The sequence below is a fragment of the Otolemur garnettii genome, unplaced genomic scaffold, assembly GCF_000181295.1.
Source record: "Otolemur garnettii isolate 467f Iridium unplaced genomic scaffold, OtoGar3 scaffold00155, whole genome shotgun sequence".
Lineage (NCBI taxonomy): Eukaryota > Metazoa > Chordata > Mammalia > Primates > Galagidae > Otolemur > Otolemur garnettii.
Genome location: NW_003852550.1, coordinates 2,664,727 through 2,688,452, shown reverse-complemented (window position 1 = coordinate 2,688,452; position 23,726 = coordinate 2,664,727). Strand labels below are relative to the sequence as shown.

The following is a 23,726-nucleotide window of genomic DNA, read 5'->3' as shown; positions in this document are numbered from 1 at the left end:
TACATGGCAACACTTTAAATGAAGCGAGAACTGAATTTCTATACAGAAATATGGTGCTGTGTATAGCTTTAAACTACTCTGATAATACTTTATAAAGCTAAGACATTTATTTTAGGCACTATAAACTGGTATAATTAAGCAATGACCTTACTTTCTTTGATCTAGGAACCAAACTTCTCTTCAGAACTTATCTTTCAACTTAATGAAAACCAGTCTCAGAGAAAAGGAAACTATCTCCCATGAATTATAAACACTGCCCACTCAAGCAGCTGCTATACAGTAGAGAGCCCAGGGAATCTATTATCTTAATAATTAAGCTAACTAAAAAAGTAAATGTGGCCTTTTTGAAAATGCCTGTTTCAGGCCAAAACTTGTACCTCACAATAGCTAATTAATGCTTTTAGCTTAAGGTTAAATATTATTTATTTAAAGATCATAGTGAATATAGTCAGTTGCCCTTGACATGGTCTTCAATTTGGAAGTCCCCAAAGAATAAAGAGAGGCACACTGGCCCAGGCTACTGTAGAACCCAACAGGAGTGTCACATCAAAAACAAAATGCATAGTAAGAAATTAGATGCTGATTTATCTCACCCAAGTCTTGACCATGGGCTCTTTTATTTCCTTGTACATACAGGAGAGAAAAGCCTTCATAGACCTGGACTGTTCCTTGCGGGCATTGTGGTGCCTCTGTTGTCTGGCTGTGGCGTGTGATAAGAAATCCATGGGCAACAGAGGATGTGCCAGGGGGACCTGGGGGCCCTTGTAATCCATCTGGACCCGGAGGGCCATCCAAACCACGGGTACCTATTTCCATGAAATTATCAATACACAAGATTAAGTAAGCTCTAGATCCACTATTATGGTTATTGACAAACATTATTACCTCATCATACAGCAGAACCTTCATAGCTGACCACCTTCCGAAATTGACCACCTCCTTAAGTTGACCTAATTGTCATAGACTGGACATGTACTATATGTTGTATCAGTATAGTAAGCCTAGTTCCTTCGGTTGACCCCCTCTGTATGTTGATCAGTTTGTTACAGTCCCTTTGGTGGTCAACTTATTCTACTATATTAGTTAATTTCTTCAATATTCAGAGTGTCTATAAAGGCACTGTCAGATATTACTTGGAGACAAATAAGATATGGTTTATGCCCTCAAAGAGATTTAAATATGTTTTTTTTTCCTCTGGCATTGATAGCAAGCACTAAAATACTGGGTGAATGGAACCTGAAATAGGAAGACTGATGCTTATTTAGGAAGTCTGTATGTTATCTAGTCTCTTGCTGTGTTAAATGAGTTTGAATCCCATTACCAAATTTCAGCCTGATGTTTTGTTCATCAGTAAGAAAGGAAGGGTGTGGCTGCCATCAGTTTGTCGGCTTCGGTGCTGAAAAACATTTTCCTTTGAACCTGTCTGGGGAATAATGCCCAGGCATACCTTTTTGTTTAGAGAATAGGCAGGACATTCTGAAAAAGCCTTTTCTTTTTTTTTTTTTTTTTGGTTGCAGCCGTCATTGTTGTTTGGCAGGCCCGGGCTGGATTTGAACCCGCCACCTTAGGTGTATGTGGCTGGTGCCTTAGCCACTTGAGCCACAGGCACCGAGCCATGAAAAAGCCTTTTCAAAATGTTTTTTTTTTTCCATCTACTACTGACTCCTCCTTTTCATTTAGCTTTTATTTGAGCTCATTTAATAATTCTTTTTATATATAGGCCTTTAACCAGTGTGTGTATAGATTTTCATTTTTGGGAAACTTCACAGCAACACCAGTGCTGAAGATGATACTAACTTGGGTTTTTTCTTCCTAGAAATATGGCATGAAAGCAATGGCAGTGTGTTGGCCCTAGGAAGGCCATAGTGTGTCATCACGCTGCCCCACTGCTGCTGACATTTGAAACACAAACTCTTTATGCTTATTTTATTTAGAGTTATATTATGTAGAGTTGCTAACATATATTTAAAATCTATTGACTATATGATCTTGCATTCCTATTTTAGGAATCTTAATACATTATGGTATTTTTATTGTAAGTTAACTCAAATTAGTTTTGGAAGTAGACTGAGTACAGATTCAATGCCTAGTAGATACCAGACTCATTATTATTAGGACACATATTAAAGAGTGACCTCAAAAATCTGTATATTAATTTACTATCTCAGTATGAGATGTTACCATAACCCTCACAGGTCTATAAAATCATTTAAACTTTTAGTTTATATTTACTACATTTTATGGGGGAAATTACACCCTCTTGTGATATTTTCAAATGTGGTGGGATTCACAATATTTTCAAGGTGGTCGGTCAAGTGATTAAAATCAACACATTGAACATTAGTTGAATAGGTTAATACAGTGAGTACCTGGAAATCCCCACATTAAGAGAAAGCTGGGTTTTCTAGTACTCTAAACATATAAACAAAAGCAGCCTTTGTTTGCTTCTCCTGCAGTGGCAAATCTCTTTACATGTGTCTTCCTATTCTTCCCTAGCTTCAGATTCACCAGCTAGCTATGCTTCCTCAAGAGGACAATCTCATACCTACAAGTGGAGGCTTGAAATCCACCATCAATAGCATTGTTTTATGTGTCTTACCTGGTTGGCCTGGCAGACCTGGGTCTCCTTTGCGCCCTCCTGCACCATCAAAGCCAGGGAGTCCATTGCGTCCAGGATCTCCTGGAGAGCCAATTGGACCTATAGGAAGAGAAATTGGGTTTTCAAATGTGGGTAGAATAATTTCACATCCAGACAGATCTAGAAGACATAAGATTCTTGAAACACTGAATTCATAATCTGGTTTAAATCCATGCAAATGAGAACATATCTCAAACCCAGGACAAAAGAAGAAAGCAAAGATTTAGCTTTAAACATTCCATTTGCTTCTGAGGATATTCTCTTAAAATAGCAGCCTGCGTTCTCTTTGCTTTCAGAACTAGAGAGGAGTGCAGACCCTAACTTTTGTTATCTATTATAAGTTACTACTAGGTACACTTTATTTTTTGTAAGACTCCACTCAATAACTTAATTAGGGAGAAAGACTGAAGTTGGTTAACCGAAGTTGGCTATAAGCATAGAGTGACTATGCTAGATAGCAGTTAATATAAAGTTGAAGGGGCCTCTCAACATTGGAAACTGATGGCCTACCAAATTAGCCTTGATCTTTCTGCTGGGTGACATAGAGAAAGCACCAGCTCTTAAATGCATTTTAATTGTATTATAGTGTTTTTAACATTAACTTAGTTGGTCAAATTAGAATAGCCAGAGGAGCTAAAAGAAACCTGACAATGCCTAAGAAAAATTCAGCCATGAGAAGCTAACCATTTCAAGAAAAAAGGAAATGGGACCTGGGGCGGATTGGTATTCCACTAGTTGCTGAGACTCCTATTGTCAGAGACAAATTCTGACATGCCAGAGAAGAACTGGGGAAATGTTTTCAACACATAAACCTTAGAAAGATGATCTGCAAATGTACCTGGTAAGCCTTGAGGTCCTGGGAGTCCTGGTGGACCTTTTAACCCAGGCTGGCCAGGGATCCCTGGAGGACCAGCATCTCCTTTGATTATAATACTCTGACCTGAAGGACCAGGTAATCCAGGAGGACCTAAGAGGTAAAACACACAAATTTAAAGAGGGAGAGAATAGGCAGAAGAAATGGATGCCAATGTGATCTAAGGTCAGAATAAGAATTGGTGTCAGAGAAACATGTTATATATATTAGGCTGTTGCCATACATTCGACAAAAATCTGTTTAGGAAAACTATCATCATCTCACCCAGAAGACTGAAAAATAAATAATTTTCATAGGGTCAATGGAAAAATTAGGCATATAATCATAATTTTCAAGCTTTGAACATTATTCAGTTACTAGAAAGATTAATCTATTACAATTATGCAAACACTGCTGTCAAGGGAAGATAATCCTATTCCCTCACAAGTCCATTCTGACTCTAACAGCATTTGGAGTTCTTGTTTATTGTGCTTGTCAGGGGACCCATTGAACTAGTAGGGGAATTTACCAGATGCTCTGTTTCACCACTCACAAGACACTTCTATAAGCCTCTAGCAAAAACCCCTATTTTAATATAAAAATATACCTATGTGACTTGCCCTTGTGACCTCTTCAAATGAAATGGGAAAATTGGTATAAAAGTCAATAAAAATTTCAAAGAAGCTTTCTTGTTGATTCTGCATCAGTCTTAAATCTAAAAGGTCTACTATCAGTATTATATTAGTAAAATAGAGTTTTGTATATTAGTAAAAAAAGGAGAGTCTCACTTATTTCCCATCAGTTGCTGAGGACTTAGACACCAACAACTTTGCTGAAAGATAGGATACAAACTTTCAAATTCTTTAATGCACCTGAGTATTGGGTATAACTAGCTTCAGAAATGAGTCTTACCTGGTGGACCAGTAAGTCCTGGTTCCCCCTCAGGGCCAGGTGAACCAGATACTCCACTGGGTCCTTTCATTCCTGCAAAGAAGAAACATAATTGCATGGTAAAGCAACGGGGCTAAAGCCTTTATCCGCTCAAATCAGAAAATGAGTATTTTGTCCCAACGGAGTTTACTATAAAGGGAAACCTCAAAACATTCCTTCAAATACCTGGGAATCCTGGAACACCAGGGAGACCAGGATCTCCTTTCATTCCATTAAGACCTGGCCGGCCAGGATTACCCTGAATAAATAAAATCATTAATGTTAGAAAAAAATTAGTGGAGGGGAGTGAAGGCATAAATATTGCACATTGCACAGTGTAGGGGTGGGGAACCTGCCTAAGGTCACATGTTCTCCACCCCTGGTATAGTGGTTTATAGCATCATCTCTGGAGTCAAACTTTCTAGAATTCAAATCCCAATTTTGCCTCTTATTAGTTGGTGTGAATTGAGTTGATTATTTACCTCTTTAACGTATAGTATTCTCATCTCTAACGTGGAATAAATAATGATATAGATTTCACTTGACTGTGGTGAGGACAGTTTACATTAAGTGCTTTAAAAACTGATTGGCATATGGTATATACTCAATAAATGGTAACTGTCATTTTATCATTATTTTTAATAGAAATGGGTCTTGCTATGCTGCCCAGGCTGACCTCAAACTTGTGGGCTCAAGCAGCCTCCTGAGTAGCTGGGACTACAGGCTATTCTTTTCTTATTAATGAAAATACTCCTTTTAAAGTCTAGACCTAACATGCTAAAATGAGAATCACATATGCAGAAATGATTAAACCTGAAAGACTTAGCAAAAACATAGTAGGACTCATTAATTAATTAGGTTAGAGTGCCAGGAGAAGTGGGGAAAGAAGAGTTGAAAATAGCTCTAAAATGGATCTAAAGGAATCATATAGAATAGGAAATTCATGTAGGAGACTATTTCTTTAGTTGGTATGTGGGACAATGAAGCTTGTATTAGTAAGAGTGAAAAAGGAATATCTTATTATGCCAAAATGTAAGAAAGTATTAAGAAAATGGGGTGTACATGTCAGAAAGACATAGGATCTAGCTTAAAAGGGCTTTCAAACCTGGGACAATGAGAACATCAAAGTAAGTAATGATAATTGAAAAATTATAAATCCCTGGAAAGAAAGGGAAATCATGGGTCTACATGATAATAAATACATAAATAAACAGGATATAGGACTGTTGCTTAAAGTAAGTAGACTCAGCTGGTATATATGGAGGTAATGCTACAGTTGGAAAATCATCATTTTGCCACTATCCCAGCAGAGATTGGTTGTAGCAAAAAGCATTAATGGATGTTAAATCTAAGGGAAAATTCAATCAGGAGCAGTATATTTGCATGATCTTAATGTGCCTTTCTGCAGTTATGCTTATTAATTGCAAGGTGGAAAACAGCAACCATACAGTGGAGAAACTGAACAACAATTTGATTGGGTGATCAAAATTAAAATCACAAACGAAGAGAAGATAGACATCATGGGCCTCACAACTACATCACTTATGTAGTATTCCATGCATTTGGGGATGTATGACCTGAATCTAATTATAAAGAAATGTCAGGCCGGGCATGGAGGCTCACACCTGTAAACCTAGCACTCTGGGAGGCTGAGGCAGGTGGATTGCTTGAGCTCACGAGTTCGAGACCAGCCTTAGCAAAGGCAACCCCCCCATCTCTACTAAAAATAGAAAAACTGAGGCAAGAGAATCACTTGAGCCCAAGATTTGGAGGTTGCTGTGAGCTATGATATCATAGCACTCTACCCAGGGTGACAGCTTGAAATTCTGTCTCAAGAAAAAAACAAAAAAGAAACATCAAATAAAAGAAGGAATATTTTATTTTAAAAATGATGGGGGGGTAGATTTCTTTCAAATGTCAAAGTCATGAAGAAAAAATAGGCTTAGTAACTGTTCCAGATTAAAGGAGACTAAACAGATTTGGCAAATAAATGCAATACATGATTTGGTTTGGATCCTGTACTGGAGAAAGAAACACTAAGGACAGTATTACTAGGTTAAATGATCCAACTGCAATATGAAAGGTGAAAATTAAACTATTATAACTATGTTCAATTTCCTAAAGTTGGTAACTATACTGTAGTTATATAAGAAAATTTTTTAATCTTAGGAAATATACACTGAATTATTTAGTGGTAATGGGGCATGATAGATACAACCTATTTTCAAACATTTCAGGAAATATATATACATTTATATAAACATATGTATATATATATATATATATATATACGTTTATACACACACATACAGAAAGAAAACAAAGGGGGAAATATATAAGGCAGTTGTCTTGAAGGTAGGTATGGTGACATGTGAACTGGAGGTACATGGGAGAAGAATGAGGTAGGCGGGGAGTACAGAATGAGTAAAAAGAGAAATAAATTAAGTCTATGTAACTAGAAGAATAACGATGTCATGCAGAAAAAAAGTGTAGATATTGAAAAGCAGTGAGGGCTAGTACTTAAGATTTTTTTCCTGCTATAAAGCAGCCTTCAGAGTTATGTAGCAAAAGACAGCCCAAACCCTGTTGGCTGTCACATCTACCAAGAATCTGCCTGAATGAATAGAGGCAGCTTTGAGGATCCATACAAAAGCATGTGACTCTCTGGCTCACTCAAATCAACATAGAAAGTCCATGAGTATATCTGCTATTTCTATAGGTAAAGACAGAAACCAGGGTGTTTGTTTTTCTCACAGACACAAAGTAGAAGTATGTAATGGAGCTGATATTTGACCCTAATTCTAGCTAATATCAAAAATTATTTTAAAATATTTAAAATATTTAATATTAATATTTAATATTTAAAATATTTAAATTATTCAAAAAATATTCCCAGCTACCCTAATTACTTCTCTATGGGTAGACTCGTCCACATGCAATGTTCTGATGTATATATATATATATATATGTGTGTGTGTGTGTGTGTGTGTGTGTCTCCTTTGCATAAATTTTCTTTTACTGAAATGAAGGCTTCTCTAATCTAAAAAAACTATATATACTAAAAACTCCACGTAAAGTATCTTCTGAGGAACACTTAATTAATATAATACAGCCAAGTCCCTATAGTTGGGAGACTATAAGAAACTTGGTTTCTACTTTCTTTTTAACTTTTAAGTGAACCATGCATAGAACCTGGTCCAATGAATGATAATTAAAATGATGCAGCTTAGAATTTTCTCTCTCTCTTTTTTTTTTTTTTTTTGAGATAGAGTCTTGCTCTGTCACCCTCAGTAGAGTGGCGTAGCATCATAGCTTACAGTAACCTCAGACTCTTGGGCTCAAGTGATTCTTTTGCCTCAGCCACCTGAGTAGCTGGGACTACAGGGGCCTACCACAATGTCCAGCTATTTTTAGAGACAGGGTCTTGCTCTAGCTCAGGCTGGTCTCGAACTCATGAGCTCAGGGGATCTGCCTGTCTTGGTCTCCCAGAGTGCTGGGATTGCAGGCATGAGTTACCCAGCCTGGCAAGAATTCTCATCTTGAATGCAAACACCCACACACCTCTCTCATCTAATGTCTACTCCCATTTCCTACCGGAAGTCCTGGTGGTCCTTGATCTCCTTTCAAACCAGGCAAGCCAGGTTGCCCAGGTTGGCCTGGGTTTCCCCTCTCTCCTTTAATACCTCCATTTCCAGGAAGACCCCGAGGACCTTCTGGACCTGGTAGACCTTGATAACGCACAAATACCACATTTCAGTATAGCATAAGAACAGCATAAAAATCAGGCTTTTAAACTATCAAATCATCTTCCTATTAGTTTACAGAATAAAATCCATACTATGTTTAAATATATAGATCTATTACCTATGCTCACTCCTTTTTTAATTTCAGCATATTACAGGGGTATGCACATTTTGATTGCATATTTTGCTTTTGTACATTTTAAGTCAAAGTTATAAGTGTACCCTTCTCCCCCAAAGTGTGCATTTTACCCATTAGGTATGAATTTATCCATCCCCTCCTACCCCCTCTCTCCTACTTGATTTCCATTGAGCTTTACTTCCATATGTGAACATACATGTTGATCAACTAGTTCCAATTTAGCACTGAGTACATTTGGTGCTTGATTTTCTATTCTGGCCTTATTTCCTCACTAACGTAAATTGGACTGGGTTCTTTTTGTTATTAATACTGGTTTATAGATAGATACTTTTAGTTTATATTTTATTACATATTAAACTCAATAACCTCATATCTAAAGAAAAGACTTGGGACATAATAACATTTGTTTCTACAGTTCTTAAAAATGTTTGACCTAAAGTGAAATGAAACAGAAACTGTAGGGTACTTTCTCAATTTGTTTTTTTTTTTTTTTTTTTGGAGACAGAGCCTCAAGCTGTCCCCCTGGGTAGAGTGCCATGGCATTACAGCTCACAGCAACCTCCAACTCCTGGGCTCAAGCGAGTCTCTTGCCTCCGCCTCCCAAGTAGCTGGGACCACAGGCGCCCGCCACAACGCCCGGCTATTTTTTGGTTGCAGCCGTCATTGTTGTTTGGCGGGTCCGGGCTGGGGATTCGAACCCGCCACCTTAGGTGTACGTGGCTGGCGCCTTAGCCGGTTGAGCCATAGGCGCCGAGCCTACTTTCTCAATTTGAAGCATGCTTTAGAACACCTGGAGGGCTTGTTAAAACAGCTTCCTGGGCTCACCCCCAGAGTTTTAGACTCAGTAAGGCTGAGGAAGGGCATGATAATTAGCATTCTGACCAGTGCCCAAAAGAAGCTGAAGCTGCTAGTTTCAGGACCATACTATCAGAATCACTGGTGGCTGGTCCAAGTGCACTAGTGTTTACAACTAATTGATCACAACTAGTTGCATATTTCTTTGTTCCTTCTCCAGTCTCACCACTTAACTTGCTTTAAGGGAAAAAAAATCCCTGGTGTAGGATAATCCAATCAGTGATTTAAGCCATTTGTCTCATTGTGATTAAAATCAAATTGCTTTATTTAAATAATTACATTTATTCAGCTTTTATTACTATGCAATTAAGATAATTGTTTAAGCAAATTGTTTAACTTCATTTTAGTGATATGCCTCATACGTGGGAATATTCCAAAATATCAGAAATTTATTGATACAGTACTTTTAATTTTATTTCCAAAGTGTTTTCATAATCTTTACATTTAAATTTTTTTTCTTTTTGAGATAGAGTCTCACTTTGTCACCCTCGGTAGAGTACTGTGGCATCATAGCTTACAGCAACCTCAAACTCTTGGGCTCAAGTGATTCCCTTGCCTCAGTCTCCCAAATAGCTGGGACTACAGGCATCCTCCACAATGCCCGGTTGTTTTTTAGAGATGGGGGTCTCACTCTGGCTCAGGCTGGTCATGAACCTGTTGAGTTCAGGCAATCCACCGGCCTCAGCCTCCCAAGTGCTGGGATTACAGGCATGAGCCACCACACTCAGCCCCATTTTAAATGTTTTTTAAAAAATAAATAATTCTGTATGCATCTTGTGAATAAATAAAATAATTTGAAATCAGATTTTTCTTATGCTATGTTTTTAACAATTCTGGATAAAGACATCAGATCCATTAAGGAACCAGAGAGATCTTATCATTGGCCAAGGCTTTTATCACTAGATGTGAAATAGGTGCTACTTGCTTATACACTGTTTAGTGGCTGAGGTTGAGACTAAGTAATCCTGCCTTAAGAAAATAATTATAAAGCTCTAAATAGTGAACAGCCAATAGTTAATAATTATATCTCTCTCTCTGGTAATCTCATTTTTTAATTGATTACAACAAATAATGATGATATGTAGGAATTATTTTTTAAGGAACTATCATAGGCATATGAATTTGGAATAGTGAGCTCATGCTTATATTATATATATGCAAAGTGTCATCTTTTTGACCTGAGTAAAATTGACTATAGTTCTCTTCTCAGTACTCTTAAGACTCAGAATCAATGCCTAACTATTAACAAGGCAGAATGGCATAAAGACTCTGGAGCTAGAATGCTTGGTTAGAATTTCAGCTCCACTAATGATTATTTATTTGACTTTACAAAGACTACTACTCTCCTTGGCTTCAATTTCTTCTTTTATAAAATGGAAACAAATATAATACTTTATCAGGTTATAACAAAGATTAAATGAGATAGCATACTTAACATAGTGCTTGGTACATATTAAAAACCATGGAAGCGTTTTATTATAATATTATTATTACTACCACTATTGCTAGCTTCACTATTAGTAACATTGAAGGTAAGAACATATCTTAAAATGTGAGCCTGTTTTTAATCTTTCAGAAATTTCTATGTGATTTTAGAATATAACACTACTTTATCAGGCACACAAGAAAGAGGAAGGAGCCTGACAATAGTCCAATAATCAGTTTATCTTTAAACAACTTAAAGATCATATAGTTACTCTAGCTTGGTAACTAGACAACAAAGAAATTATCTTCCCAATAACAGAAAAAGAATGTAATTTTGTACATTTAAAAAAATTGTAGTGTTCAAATCGTCTAGATAGGGTTGTCTAAGCAAATTTGTTAATTTTGTCTGTATTGTATAACTTGGACGAGAAATCAGGTAGCAAATTAGCTTATTAAGCACAAAAATATCTGTAAATCAACCTGATTAACAATGACAAGGTTATTAAGATTGGGTTTTTACCCCATCTTAATCTTAAGATGGGGTAAAAAAGGCACATTTTATGACCCTCTACCCCAGTTTGAAAGGTTATTAGAAGATGGTATCATTTGAAGAAAAAAAAAGAAACTAGGGCACTGCTCTTTTTACAATGAAAAGGAAATAATAGGAAATTTACATGTTAATTCAGATCTGCTATTTAGAGTTTGGCAAATTTAAGTCAATGAATTATTAATCCCATAAAGGACATATAAGTTTTATTTTTAATAGTTTATCTCTTCCATTACTGAAAATAGCCATGAATACATGGGACAATCTGAAGTAACAAAATTTCAAGAAAATAAAATCAATATGCAGAGACTACAAATGGGCCAGGTGGCTATCTAAGTATCTTCAGAAAGTCCTGAAGGTAAAAATAAGTGTATTTCCATTTATAATTGAACGTGTCTTTAGCTATTGTTGACCTATTATAAATAATTGAAACCACAAAGACCTAATGTCATTTTAAACTTAATTACAATCAAGTCACATTACCTTCACCAAAATGTTAAAACCCCAGCAGGTAGTATTTGAGGATAACAGTACTTTTCAATAACTTCTGAATTATAGCAAAAAGTGCATTTCTCTTATCACACATACAAAGCATTAAGAAAAAAAAAGAATTGACTAGTGAAGAGTCTAACCTTGAAAACCTGGGAAGATCAGAGTTCACCAAAGCCCAAAGATCGATGTTAGCAGTATCAGACATCACACAGTACAAAATAAGATTATGAGTTAGAAGTGGTTCACATTATAGCACAAGTTAAACAATAATCTTCTTTGCCAATTTCTTATACCTACAGCATAATCAGTATGCAAACAGAATCATAGAGGAGTATGAAGAGCCAAACCTTTCCAAATAGAGCTCATTCTAAAGAATAAGCTGCTGGTCTTCATTAATCAAAAAAGAAAATGGAAAAGTCTATTGAAGACATGTTAACACTGCTACTGTGGCTTTCCAAAAGTTAGCTTCTCAAAACATTAAAGTTGGCAAAACAGTACCATTTCACGGACAGCCTTTAGCTCCTTTAGTGAAGGGTAATTTTGGATAAATGTTTATCTTGGCCTCTGCCATCTTTTAGTAAAGACACCAGGTGCAAATTTCTGGATATGTTCAGATTGTTCCAAGGAGATTCAGTTACCTTTAAAGGTCTCCTTGGCAAGAAATACAAAGATCATAGGTGACAGCACAGAAAAATCAAAACATGAGTATATGATGACCATTACCAATTGCACTTTTGTTTATATTTAAAAACCATTCCATGAAACCACATTATGATTTTTTTCCATAATTCATAAGGAGACCTTTCTCTTTTCTCCTGTACATTATTACTTACAATATGTTACTTAAAGAGAAAAAGCCAATATATATATTTGTATGCCATTAACCTTGAAAACGAAAGTTCAAATTTTCCAGAGATATGAAGACTGTCAGTGAAGGGGTGCTTTAAAATATTTTATCATGCAATATCCCACCCCAAACCACAGAAAATATGACATTTACTTCATGGTTATTCAGTGCACATATTAAATCAGGCTATTCACTATTAAAAGAAGGATCATTAAATATAAAGATAAAAAGCCTACAAATAGAACACCTCTTGGTTAATGTTAATTGACTAAAAACACAATTTTCTTTTCTTACAAGTCTTGCTATGATCTGTAAACACTGGATGTTAGCAGAGAGAATAAATTGAAGACATAGGCTCCAACTAGATGACTTTGGGCACTTCAATCTTTCTGAGCTTGTTTTCTCAGCCGCATAATGGGAATAGGGTTATGCCCTAACCTCCCTGAGAGGACTGTTTTAAAGATCAAATTCAATTTTAAAAATACTGACCTAATTTCTGCCATGTGCAAGGTGCTACAGGAAACACAAAGATGAGCAAGACCCAAACTCTGCCCTCAAGGAGCTTCCAATAAAAGTGCATTGTATGATGTAAATAGTGGGATGCCATATAAATAAAAACATTACCATTACTATGTAATGTATAAAACTTTTGAAGCATTTGATAACTTTGAAATTTAAAAAGCTAAAAATGGCTTGTGTTTGTTTAAATGATTTCTAAACCACATACAGCAAATCAACTCAGTACAATACTTGGAGGAGAGTCTGGCCCTGCAATTAGTTAAATAATTAGAATTCCAACCTAAGATAATTCAGAGTTTTAGTAAAGATATTTTAGATGTATTTTTGATATAGGAGGAACAATAATTAAGAACTCTTAGAAAAATATTTCATTGCAACATGACATTTAGGGCTGAGTCAGTAGCAAGAAGGACTTTGGATCATATCATAGCAAAACTTGTAAGACTTTAATTTCTAAAAAGTAACATTTTAATGAGTTATACGCCAAGTCAATTCTGTGTATGAGTCTCTCAATCCATTATTTTTCAACCACTTAACAAAGTTTAACTGAAAAACAAAATAAAAACCTGAAGTCTTGTACATAAGTGGTAATTACTAAAGGTACACTGGTGAGCTGAGTGATTATATTTTAAATTTAGTTCCTGCTTATGGATGTAATCTTCAATGGCTGCAAAGAAGACAACATTACAGAGACCAGGTTCCAACGACTAGGCAATTTAGAGCACATTTGGTAAATAAGTTGTTAAATTGGTTTTAAAGTAATGTGGCTACTTTTCTTTTTCTTCTATGAATATATTATAGTGACTCAGAAGAAAGAACTCTCCTAGCTAACAGTATAGTCTAGCCGTGATCAAGCAGCAGAAATCTGTGCAGGTCAGACAAAGTAGGACTCAAAATTACTTCAAAGTATCCCCTAGTCCTCTCTTTATCTTGGTAATAGTTAAATAGCATGCACTGTCTTACTCTTTTTGATGACATCCATTTAGGAAGAACGTATGAAGCAGTTACGAGGAGTTGATGGAGCTTTGGATGTAACAGAAAAAACAAGAAAGAGGATGCAGGGCCCAATCTGCTATGGATAAGAGTCTCCTAAAATGGCAGAAATCGTTTTGCTTTATCATTTATCATCTTATAACTTGAATAAAAAGGCCAGATCATAAGCATCGAGCCATGCAGTAGCATTTGTGAAAAGACATCCACTAGAAGAACAAACAATAACGAGCACCGGGGAGCCTTAAGTCAGAGTTCTAGCTGTGCCAGTAATTAACAGTATTACCTTGAGCAAGCTTCTTAACCTCTCTGGGCCTCAGTTTCCTCTTATGTGACAAAGACTCTTTCTGTGACCAAACTTTAGACAGCCTCCTCTGAGCCCACTTGTGAACTAGGTCTCATCCTTGGGCCCTGTTTCTGATCTGCCAAGCCCAGGAACAGCAAGAATCATGCTAAAAATCAGTTAAGGAAGAGTCCCCCTACCCTTGACATCTGATCAAGTTCTTCATCCCTCACTCGTGATGTCTATGATCTTGGCTCATCTTTAGCAAAAGTCCTAGTAGACCAGTTTAGCAAGAATTCCCTTACCCTTGATGTCTCTTCTTACTAATTTTTTATCACTAACCTAATTGTGCTCCTTGGCTATAAATCCTCATTTACCTGTCTTTGTTGTATCTGGAGTTGAGCTCAGTCGCTCTTTCCTACTGCAACAGTCTCTATCCTGTTGTAATTGTTCTGAATAAAATCTGTCTTGCCATCTTTAACAGATGTCTAGAGTATAATTTGTCTTTGAAAACTTAAGTCTTTCCTAGATTTGACAGCCTTTGGCTCCATGAAATAATGGGTTTGTGGGGGAGTAGAAAACTAGGGAATCAATTAAGATAGATGGTTTCTTGGCGGCACCCGTAGCTCAGTGGGTAGGGCACCAACCACATACACGGAGGCTGGTGGGTTTGAACCTGGCCCAGGCCAGCTAAAAAACAACAATGACAACTGCAACAACAACAACAACAAAAAATAGCTGCTGGGTGGCGCCTGTGGCTCAAAGGAGTAGGGTGCTGGACCCAAATGCCAGAGGTGGCAGGTTCAAACCCAGCCCTGGCCAAAAACTGCAAAAAAAAAAAAAAATAGCCGCCGGCATTGTGTCAGGTATCTGTTGTCCCAGTTACTTGGGAGGCTGAAGCAAGAGAATCACTTAAGCCTAAGAGTTTGAGGTTGCTCTGAGCTATGACACCACAGCACTCTACCCAGGGCAAGAGCTTGAGATTCTGTCTCAAAAAAAAAAATGGGTTTCTTCAAAAATTATGACTTTTTTTTTGAGACTGAGTCTCACTTAGTCACCCTCAGTAGACTGCCATGGCATCACAGCTCACAGTAACCTCAAACTCTTGGGCTTAAGTAATTCTCTTTCTTGTCTCAGCCTCCCAAGTAGATGAGACTACAGGTGCCTGCCACAATGCCCAGCTATTTTTTGCTGCAGTTGTCATTGTTTAGCTAGCCCAGGCTGGGTTTGAACCTGCCAGCCTCAGCGCATGTGGCCGGTGCCATAACCAACTGTGCTTCAGGCACCAAGCCAAACATTAAATGTATAAGAAGAAAATAATGTCTTGCTATTCTTAGAGCCAGACCGCGTGAGTTATTTACTTTTCACCTTTTTATAAATTCCTCCTTAGAAACTGGAAAAAGGACTATTTATTTTGAACAAAGATAATAAATCCATCCAAATATTTATGTCTCTTTTTGCTCCTGACTAGGTGAACATCTTTGACTATGTATCAGCAATTTTCCATTGGGCTGATCGTGGTAATTGTTCTTCGGTATGTACTGTTTGCATGTATGTGATAAAAATAAGATGAATCTGTGCTGGTTGCATTGATTCTTTTTTACTCTGTGCCTACTGATCCTTTTTCACAGCAATAGAATTTAGAATTTTATGACAACCCAAAATGTAGAGATGGATGGTATGAAAACCTGCAAGAGGTATGGCAAGTCAAGAATTAAATATTTACATGGGATCACATCAAACTAAAAAAGCTACTGCACAGCAAAGGAAGCAATGAACAAAGGGAAGTGACAATCCACAGAATGGGAGAAAATATCTGCTAACTACCTGTACTACCTGTCTGAGAAAGGATTAATAACTATATATATGAGGAGCTCCGACAACATGATAGAAAAAAAATAAAATAATCCAAGTAAAAAATGGGCAAAGAATCTGAACAGACATTTCTCAAAAGAAGACATACGAATGGCCAACAGGTATATGAAAAACATCGTTAATCATCAGAGGACTACAGATCAAAACTACAATGAAATATCATCTCACTCCAGTTAAAACGGATTTCATCAAAATGATGGGCAACAGCAAATGCTAGTGAGAATGTGGAGGAAGGGGAACCCTTGTACACTGTTGGTTGGAGTGTACATTAGTGTAACCACTATGGAGACCAGCATAGGGGTTCCTCAAAAAACTAAAAATAGAACTGCCATGTGACCCAGTATTTCCACTGCTAGGTATATATATCCAAAGGATGAGGATTCAGTTTATAAAAAATATTTCTGCATTCCCATGTTTGTTATAGCACTATTCACAATAGCCAAGATACGGAATCAACCTAAGTATCCATCAACAAATGAATCGATAAAAGATATTGTGGTACATATACACAATGGAATATTACACAATCACAAAAAGAATGAAATCCTGCCATTTACAACAACATTACGGAACTGGAGAACATTGCTAAATGAAATAAGCCAAAGAAAGAAAGATAAATCTCTAATGTTCTCACTCATATGTGGGAGGTAAATGTTAAGAACAATTTATCTGATGGAGACAGAAAGTTAGAATGACAGTTACCAGAGGCTGGGAAGGGTACTGGAGAGGATGAAATAAAGTTGGGATGGCTAATAAGTACAAAAATATAATTACATAGAATGAATAATATTTGGTAGCACAACAAAGTGACGACAATCAGCAGTAAGTTAGGGGATACTTTAAAATAACTAAAAATTGGAACTGGAATGTTACCAGCACAAATGTTAAATGCCTGCAGGCAATGGATACCCCAACTACTGTGATTTGATTAATTCACATTGTATTCTGATATTAAGATATCACATGTACCCTATAAAGAAATACAACTATTGTGTACCTATAATAATTAAAAGTAAAAAAATTAGAAAAAAAGAATTACATATTTGCAGGATCTGATAATGTATAGTGTTTAAAAAAATGTTGTTTTGAGGGATAGTTCAATTTAATTTGCATTAACAGATATAATAAATATACTCCAAAGAAAAAGTACAATATTATACAATGCTGTTTTGGATACTATACATTTTTAACTAAAAATAAATATATGAATTTTTGAATATTAAATTAGCTTTCCTAATCAGGTAATCTGAGATTATTCTAATAGACATAAACACTGGGTTCTATAAGTTCTTGATAACTTAGATAAGCACACATGTAAGAATTGAATTGGCATACATACTCTTAAAATATATTCAGATACTTGAAAACGTTAGGTACAGGTGTATATATATATACACATATACATACATACACACATATATGTATATATACACACACATATAAATATGTACATATAAATATATAAGAAAATATTCATGCAGTTACTACTTTAGAGTTAAGGAGCTAACCTGTAGGACCTGGATAGGGATCAAAGTTCACCAAGGCCCAATGTCATCATTAACAAAAAGAGAAAAATATCAAAACTGTTAGAAATATCAAGAAACTAAAGCATTACACTAAATACTTTCAAGTTAAAATATAATTGAATAAAAGAATACTCTGAAAGTTCATATTCATGCATCTCTATATAAACCAAATTATCATCACTTAGCATCAACACTGAATTGAAAACAGCATATGTGACATATTTGAAAGACCAAAAATCATTTTTGTAATAATTATTGCTATGAGCTCATATTAGGATCAATTCTAAGAGTAATTGGGTTTAGAACCCCATTTTAATTTGCAGTTTATGAAAAAAATTGAGAAGTCACAAACATCAGGTGTGTGTTTTTCTGACTATTCTTGTTATTATTTCTTTAAAATGGTAATTTTAAGACACCTTTTTGCGAACAATAATAGCCTTATGGTGCTATATAGCAAAGTGATGTACAGCAGTGAGCTCCATTACTATTAGGAATGAATAACCACGGTGTTGATTAGAATATAAAAAGGATAATAGTTTGGTTTATTTGAATTATACATGCAAAACCAAGCAAGATTCTTGCTTCAATCCTTACATTACATGCAAGAAAGTTAATGTGGCTGAGGAGCTTTTCACTGGATTTCTTCAATAGTAAGCAAAGGCAAAACCTTAAATACACCCTCCACAGACAGCCAAGTAAAATCAGACAAAATCTGGCTTCGCAAATGATCCTCTGAACACAGTTTGTGATCCTATTTAATTCATGCTTTTAGAGCATGTCTTATTAAAATTAACCCTAATCACTTTAGATTTTACTATATTTAAACAAAATTTTTCATTTGAAAATAAGTTCGAAACTGTCAAAGGATAAAAGGACTATCGCTTTGTTAGTTTAACCTTAGATTTCTCTTATTTTTCCTTAAGCCAGTGAAGGCCAAGTTTTCAATTACCAGAAATATTAAAATTGAATATCAAGTCTTAGGAAGCTGTTAATAACTTATCACCAGCGACTCGGCTCAGCGACATTAATCCGGAATGAAAATGAGCATTTCCAAAATTAGTAAAATGAAATGACATAGCGCAGACACAAAATGAAAAAGTGAACACTGGATACGAAATTGACACTGTGAGAGCAGTGAACATAAGACAAATGAGGTGTAGACACGTGGTTGGTATGAAGAGATCACTAGTCAATTTGATCATGCTGTGATGCTGAAGATAAATTTGATTGCCTAATTCCTATGGAAAATAAAATTTTTTATTGTGCCTAGTGACATTGGCTGATCATATGACAGAACCATAGCAATACTGTGGGTATGGACCACAAGCATCTATTGGGTGATCACTAGAATGATTTCTGTGATAACATGCTGAGAAGCTCACATTTAAAAATGCAGATGGCATTTTGCTGCCAGGTTATCAGTTTAGCTTTACCTTTAATAAGAAGACTTAATAAAACCACTATTTCTTTTTTTCCTCCAAGTTGCTTTGTTAAGTAAATGATGAAATGTATTACCAAAAAGAATTATTAGATGCCACGGAAATGGATGGAGCTCGGTGTAAACCAAGTTATTTGCTTGTAAAGAGTTCGTATATTATAAATTCTAAAGTCTTAAAGACTGAATAACCTGTCAGCAACATGAAATAAATGGGCTAATAAACAGACCATTCCCCTACCACTCATGGACATACCTGGTCTCCCAGGAGGACCTTGGGGCCCTGGGTTGCCTTTTGGTCCTTCCAGAGCTGGACCCGGAGAACCAGGAGGGCCTGGAGGACCCTGCATACCAGGGAAACCATGAAAGCCTGGATCACCCTTTGGACCTGGAAGGCCAGGGTTTCCTGGAATGCCGGGTGATCCTACATCACCCTTTTGGCCTGGGAAAGCAAAGTGACATGAAAGAACATAGTAACTGATACTGAGTAATAGGTTTGCCTATAAGGCTATTCACATTACAGCAGCTAATGATTTTCACAACAGTTATTCCTATCTTTCACCAAATCTCAAACCCACGCAGAAAACTGTAAGCCATCTTCCTATTAAATATATATGTATCTGTTATCAGAAGTGTTTATTGAGTATGCACAAAAGTGTAAGAACAATAAAAGCTTTCATCCTAAAAGGTATCCTTTGTATTAATACACAGAGCAATGATCACATGACCAGTAACTGTGATAACAATAGAAAAAAAGAAAAATGTATAAAGTATCTTCAAAAACAGGTTCACCCTGCCAGGGGATATTCCTGAAACAAATGTTTTGAGTCTAATTTTGAGGCTAATGGAAGATATGGACCTTCAATGGTTGCTATGTGTCCCTGCAAACTATTTTATCCAAGATTTATAGGCTACATAAACTGTTATCAATATTTTCTCTATACCACTAATGCTATTAAGTGCAATGTAGCAGTGGCATATTAAAGCAATAATTTCCATATTGGGATAATGGGAAGGATATCAGAATTTCTAGGACATGTGTGTGGTTCAAGAAAAGCTTCCATATAATAGCCAGTGGGCATTTCAGAACATAAACATACATGTATGTATGCATATGCAGTCTCTCTATTAACTATTTCATACTTAAAATAAGAGGAAGCACAAGAGAGGTAAGGTAGATGTGTGTGTGTTCACATCTACCCAAATATGTAAAACATATTAAAATGCAATTTTCAAGAAACGTTTTCTTATTGATATATATTTCTACAGAGTTTACTTATATTACTTTGATACATGTATTGATTGTTTCCAGGAGGAGAAAATACTGGAGTTTTTTCTTGGCTAAACACATTTTTAAAATTCAGTGAAATCTATACTCTTTCTATAATTTTGCCTGCTTTCTTTACTCATTTCTGCAGTATCTGTTTATCAAGTTAAGGAAGGAAATATGTACATTCCCTTAAGAATGCATTTTTAATTATTTATTTTTTAAATTAACAAACGCTAATTTTATTTTAATTTAATTTTTTTTTGAGACAGTCTCACTATGTCACCCTTGGTAGAGTGCCATGGCATCCAACTCTTGGGCTTAAGCAATTCTCTTGCCTCAGCTTCCCAAGTAGCTGGGACTACAGGTGCCCACATAACACCTGGCTATTTTGTTGTTGTAGTTGTCGTTGTTGTTTGGCAGGCCCAGGCTGGGTTTGAACCTGCCATTTTTGGTGCCCTAGCCACTGAGCTACAGGCGCCGAGCCAAGGATGCATTTTTATATAGCAGAATTCCTCATACTAAGTTGCCAAATAATAAATGCTTTAAACTATAACTCTACCTTTGAGTATGCTGGGTTTGTATGTGTATTTTATAACAATAAATGGCAGAGATAAACAAATATAATAGAGAATATTCTTCTTTTATGAATTGATTTAGCAAGTTCATTAAGGTTTACCAGAAAGTCCTGGGAGTCCAGGGGGCCCTGGGATTCCAAAGCCTGGTTGACCTGTCATAATATAAAACAAAAATAAATCAAGTGGATAATAATAATAATGATAAAACAAGAACAAGTTATTCTCACAACATTGATATTTTTATTAAGTGCAACACTGTACATAAAACATGCACAAGATTTATTTCCAACACAGAACTACATCTCGGTTGCCTTGGGTAGAAGGCAGTGACACCATCATAGCTCACTGAAACCTCAAATTCCTACAAGTACAGTGTACCACAACACCCAATTAATTTTCATAATTTTTGCAGAGACGGTGTCTTGCTCTTGCTCAGGCTGGTCTCTAACTCCTGAGATCAAGTGATCCTCCCACCTCAGCCTCCCAAAGTGCTAGGATTCCATGTGTGAACCACTGTGCCTGGCCCAATTCTGATATGAGAAAAATATATAAATATATATTCTATTTGTGATGAGTGTTAAATATATCTTGATATTCTTATATGAAAATATATAAATGAATATATACTGCATAGTAGAATACAATGAAATTTGAAAAAGCTGAGTAACCACTTCTTGACGTGGAAAAATACAAAGTTTTACATAAGAGGGAGATGGCTTTATCAAAAAACATGAGCTAATATTCTTAGGGTGAAGACGAAGAAAGTAATTAGGAAGGGAAAAAAGTATGAAAGCTTAGAAAGAAAAAACATAATTTCATTGTGAATAAAATAAAGCCAAGTTAAATTAGACAAGGAGGAAATCAGAACATTTGGAAAAATAAAAAAATACAATACCTGGTTCACCCTTCTGTCCAGCTGGTCCAGGAATACCATCTTGACCTGGTTTTCCTTTTTCACCTGGAGGCCCTGGTGGCCCAGGACGACCTCCACCACCTGAAGAACAGAGTACAGTAGGTTACAACCAGCTTGCCTACTACATTTTCCTTCCACATGCCCCATTCTTTCCACACTAGCTTCAAATAGTTCTATAGAAAAGAAACAAAGTGCTTCTGAGACACTCCTTTAAATCCTGAAAACGAAGCATTAAAAAGGATGAGAATAAGAAACAATCTACTAAAAAATCGAAAACTTTTCAGTCTCTCATTTTTAATATGGCTTTACAATATCTAAGAGAGTAAGGTGCAAAGGGTTGGTGGGGTGCATTGCAGGCCTTATACAGCGCCAAATGAAGTGATTTACTTTAAAAATAAAATTGTTACAGCCTACCAGTGTAACAAAATCAGAGCTCTACCTTCTATTATAGCATAGGATAGTTGAATTAATTCTCCCTGAAAAAGTGAGTCTAAAAAATAAGGTCACATAATGATAATTTTAAGGAGTGTTCATTAAGAGTTATTTTGTACTGAACACACAGTGTTAAGTAAATGATTACCCTGTTTCTTTGTCTTGAAAATGTTCACAGCTGAACATGATTTCATTTTCTCAAATAGAATATTATAAGCCTTAGTTTTACAGAATAACAAACTCTTATTTATCATGCTTACCTACAGGACCGGGTTCTCCTGGAAGGCCAGGATTCCCAGGAGGGCCACTAATGCCTTTTGGTCCAGGAGGGCCTGGGATTCCTAGAGTAAAGAGCTCAAATTAAAAATAAAAGAAACACTACATTGCTTTATTCAAACTTATAATTTATAGTGTAGTATACAGTGAAAAACAAAAATGAATCTAAAAGACTGGCATGTGCTAGCTATTTTTAATAATTTTTTATGTTTTAAATTTATTTATCCAGAAGCCAGCATTATTATGTACTAATAAATATAAAAAATTATATTATACTGGTCAAATTTATAGAATTCCATTGTATGGAGATACCATAATTTTATTAAATCCATTCATAGTGATGGACAGTTGGATTGTTTTAATTATTATAAATATTCATTCTCATTTATGGAAACATGATCTATTTCCAGTTTTTAGATATTATAAATAAAGTGGCTATAAATATTTTCCCACAGGTCTTTCTATGAAAGTATGTCTTAATTTATATTGGGTGAATACCAAGGAGTAGAATTCCTGGTTCAGATAGTAGGTATATGTCTTGTTTTATTTTAAAAAAAGGCATCAAAAATACACTACCGGGACCTGATCAAACTAAAAATCTTCTGCACAGCCAAGAACACAGTAAGTAAAGCAAGAAGACAGCCCTCAGAATGGAAGAAGATATTTGCAGGTTATGTCTCCGACAAAGGTTTAATAACCAGAATCCACAGAGAACTCAAATGTATTAGCAAGAAAAGAACAAACGATCCCATCTCAAGGTGGACAAGGGACTTGAAGAGAATCTTCACTGAAGAAGACAGGCACATGGCCCACAAACATATGAAAAAATGCTCATCATTCTTAATCATCAGAGAAATGCAAATCAAAACTACTTTGAGATATCCTCTAACCCCAGTAAGATTAGCTGACATCACAAAATCCCCAAACCAGAGATGTTGGTGTGGATGTGGAGAAAAGAGAACACTTCTGCACTGCTGGTGGGAATGCAAACTAATATGTTCCTTTTGGAAAGATGTTTGGAGAACGCTTAGAGAACTAAAAATAGACCTGCCATTTGATCCTTCAATTCCTCTACTAGGTATATATCAAGAAGACCAAAAATCACACTATAACAAAGATATTTGTACCAGAATGTTTATTGCAGCCCAATTCATAATTGCTAC

General features: G+C 35.9%; 1 protein-coding gene across 2 annotated transcripts in view; it reads right to left on the bottom strand.

Annotated features, from left to right (window-relative positions):
* The window catches only part of COL4A5 (collagen type IV alpha 5 chain), a 285,432-nt gene that overhangs the window by 7,102 nt on the left and 254,604 nt on the right, over nucleotides 1–23,726 (bottom strand). Inside the window, exons 38-49 of one of the 2 annotated variants that reach the window (XM_003799734.3) lie at nucleotides 22,548–22,628; nucleotides 21,838–21,936; nucleotides 21,044–21,094; nucleotides 19,354–19,539; nucleotides 17,645–17,653; nucleotides 11,763–11,771; nucleotides 8,016–8,149; nucleotides 4,608–4,680; nucleotides 4,404–4,475; nucleotides 3,477–3,605; nucleotides 2,600–2,698; nucleotides 594–806 (exon numbers count right to left, since the gene is read on the bottom strand). In XM_003799734.3, coding sequence (XP_003799782.1) covers nucleotides 594–806; nucleotides 2,600–2,698; nucleotides 3,477–3,605; nucleotides 4,404–4,475; nucleotides 4,608–4,680; nucleotides 8,016–8,149; nucleotides 11,763–11,771; nucleotides 17,645–17,653; nucleotides 19,354–19,539; nucleotides 21,044–21,094; nucleotides 21,838–21,936; nucleotides 22,548–22,628 — 1,155 coding nt within the window. The remainder of the gene's footprint in view (nucleotides 1–593; nucleotides 807–2,599; nucleotides 2,699–3,476; nucleotides 3,606–4,403; nucleotides 4,476–4,607; nucleotides 4,681–8,015; nucleotides 8,150–11,762; nucleotides 11,772–17,644; nucleotides 17,654–19,353; nucleotides 19,540–21,043; nucleotides 21,095–21,837; nucleotides 21,937–22,547; nucleotides 22,629–23,726) is intronic. The other variant, XM_003799735.3, reaches the window with a different exon arrangement.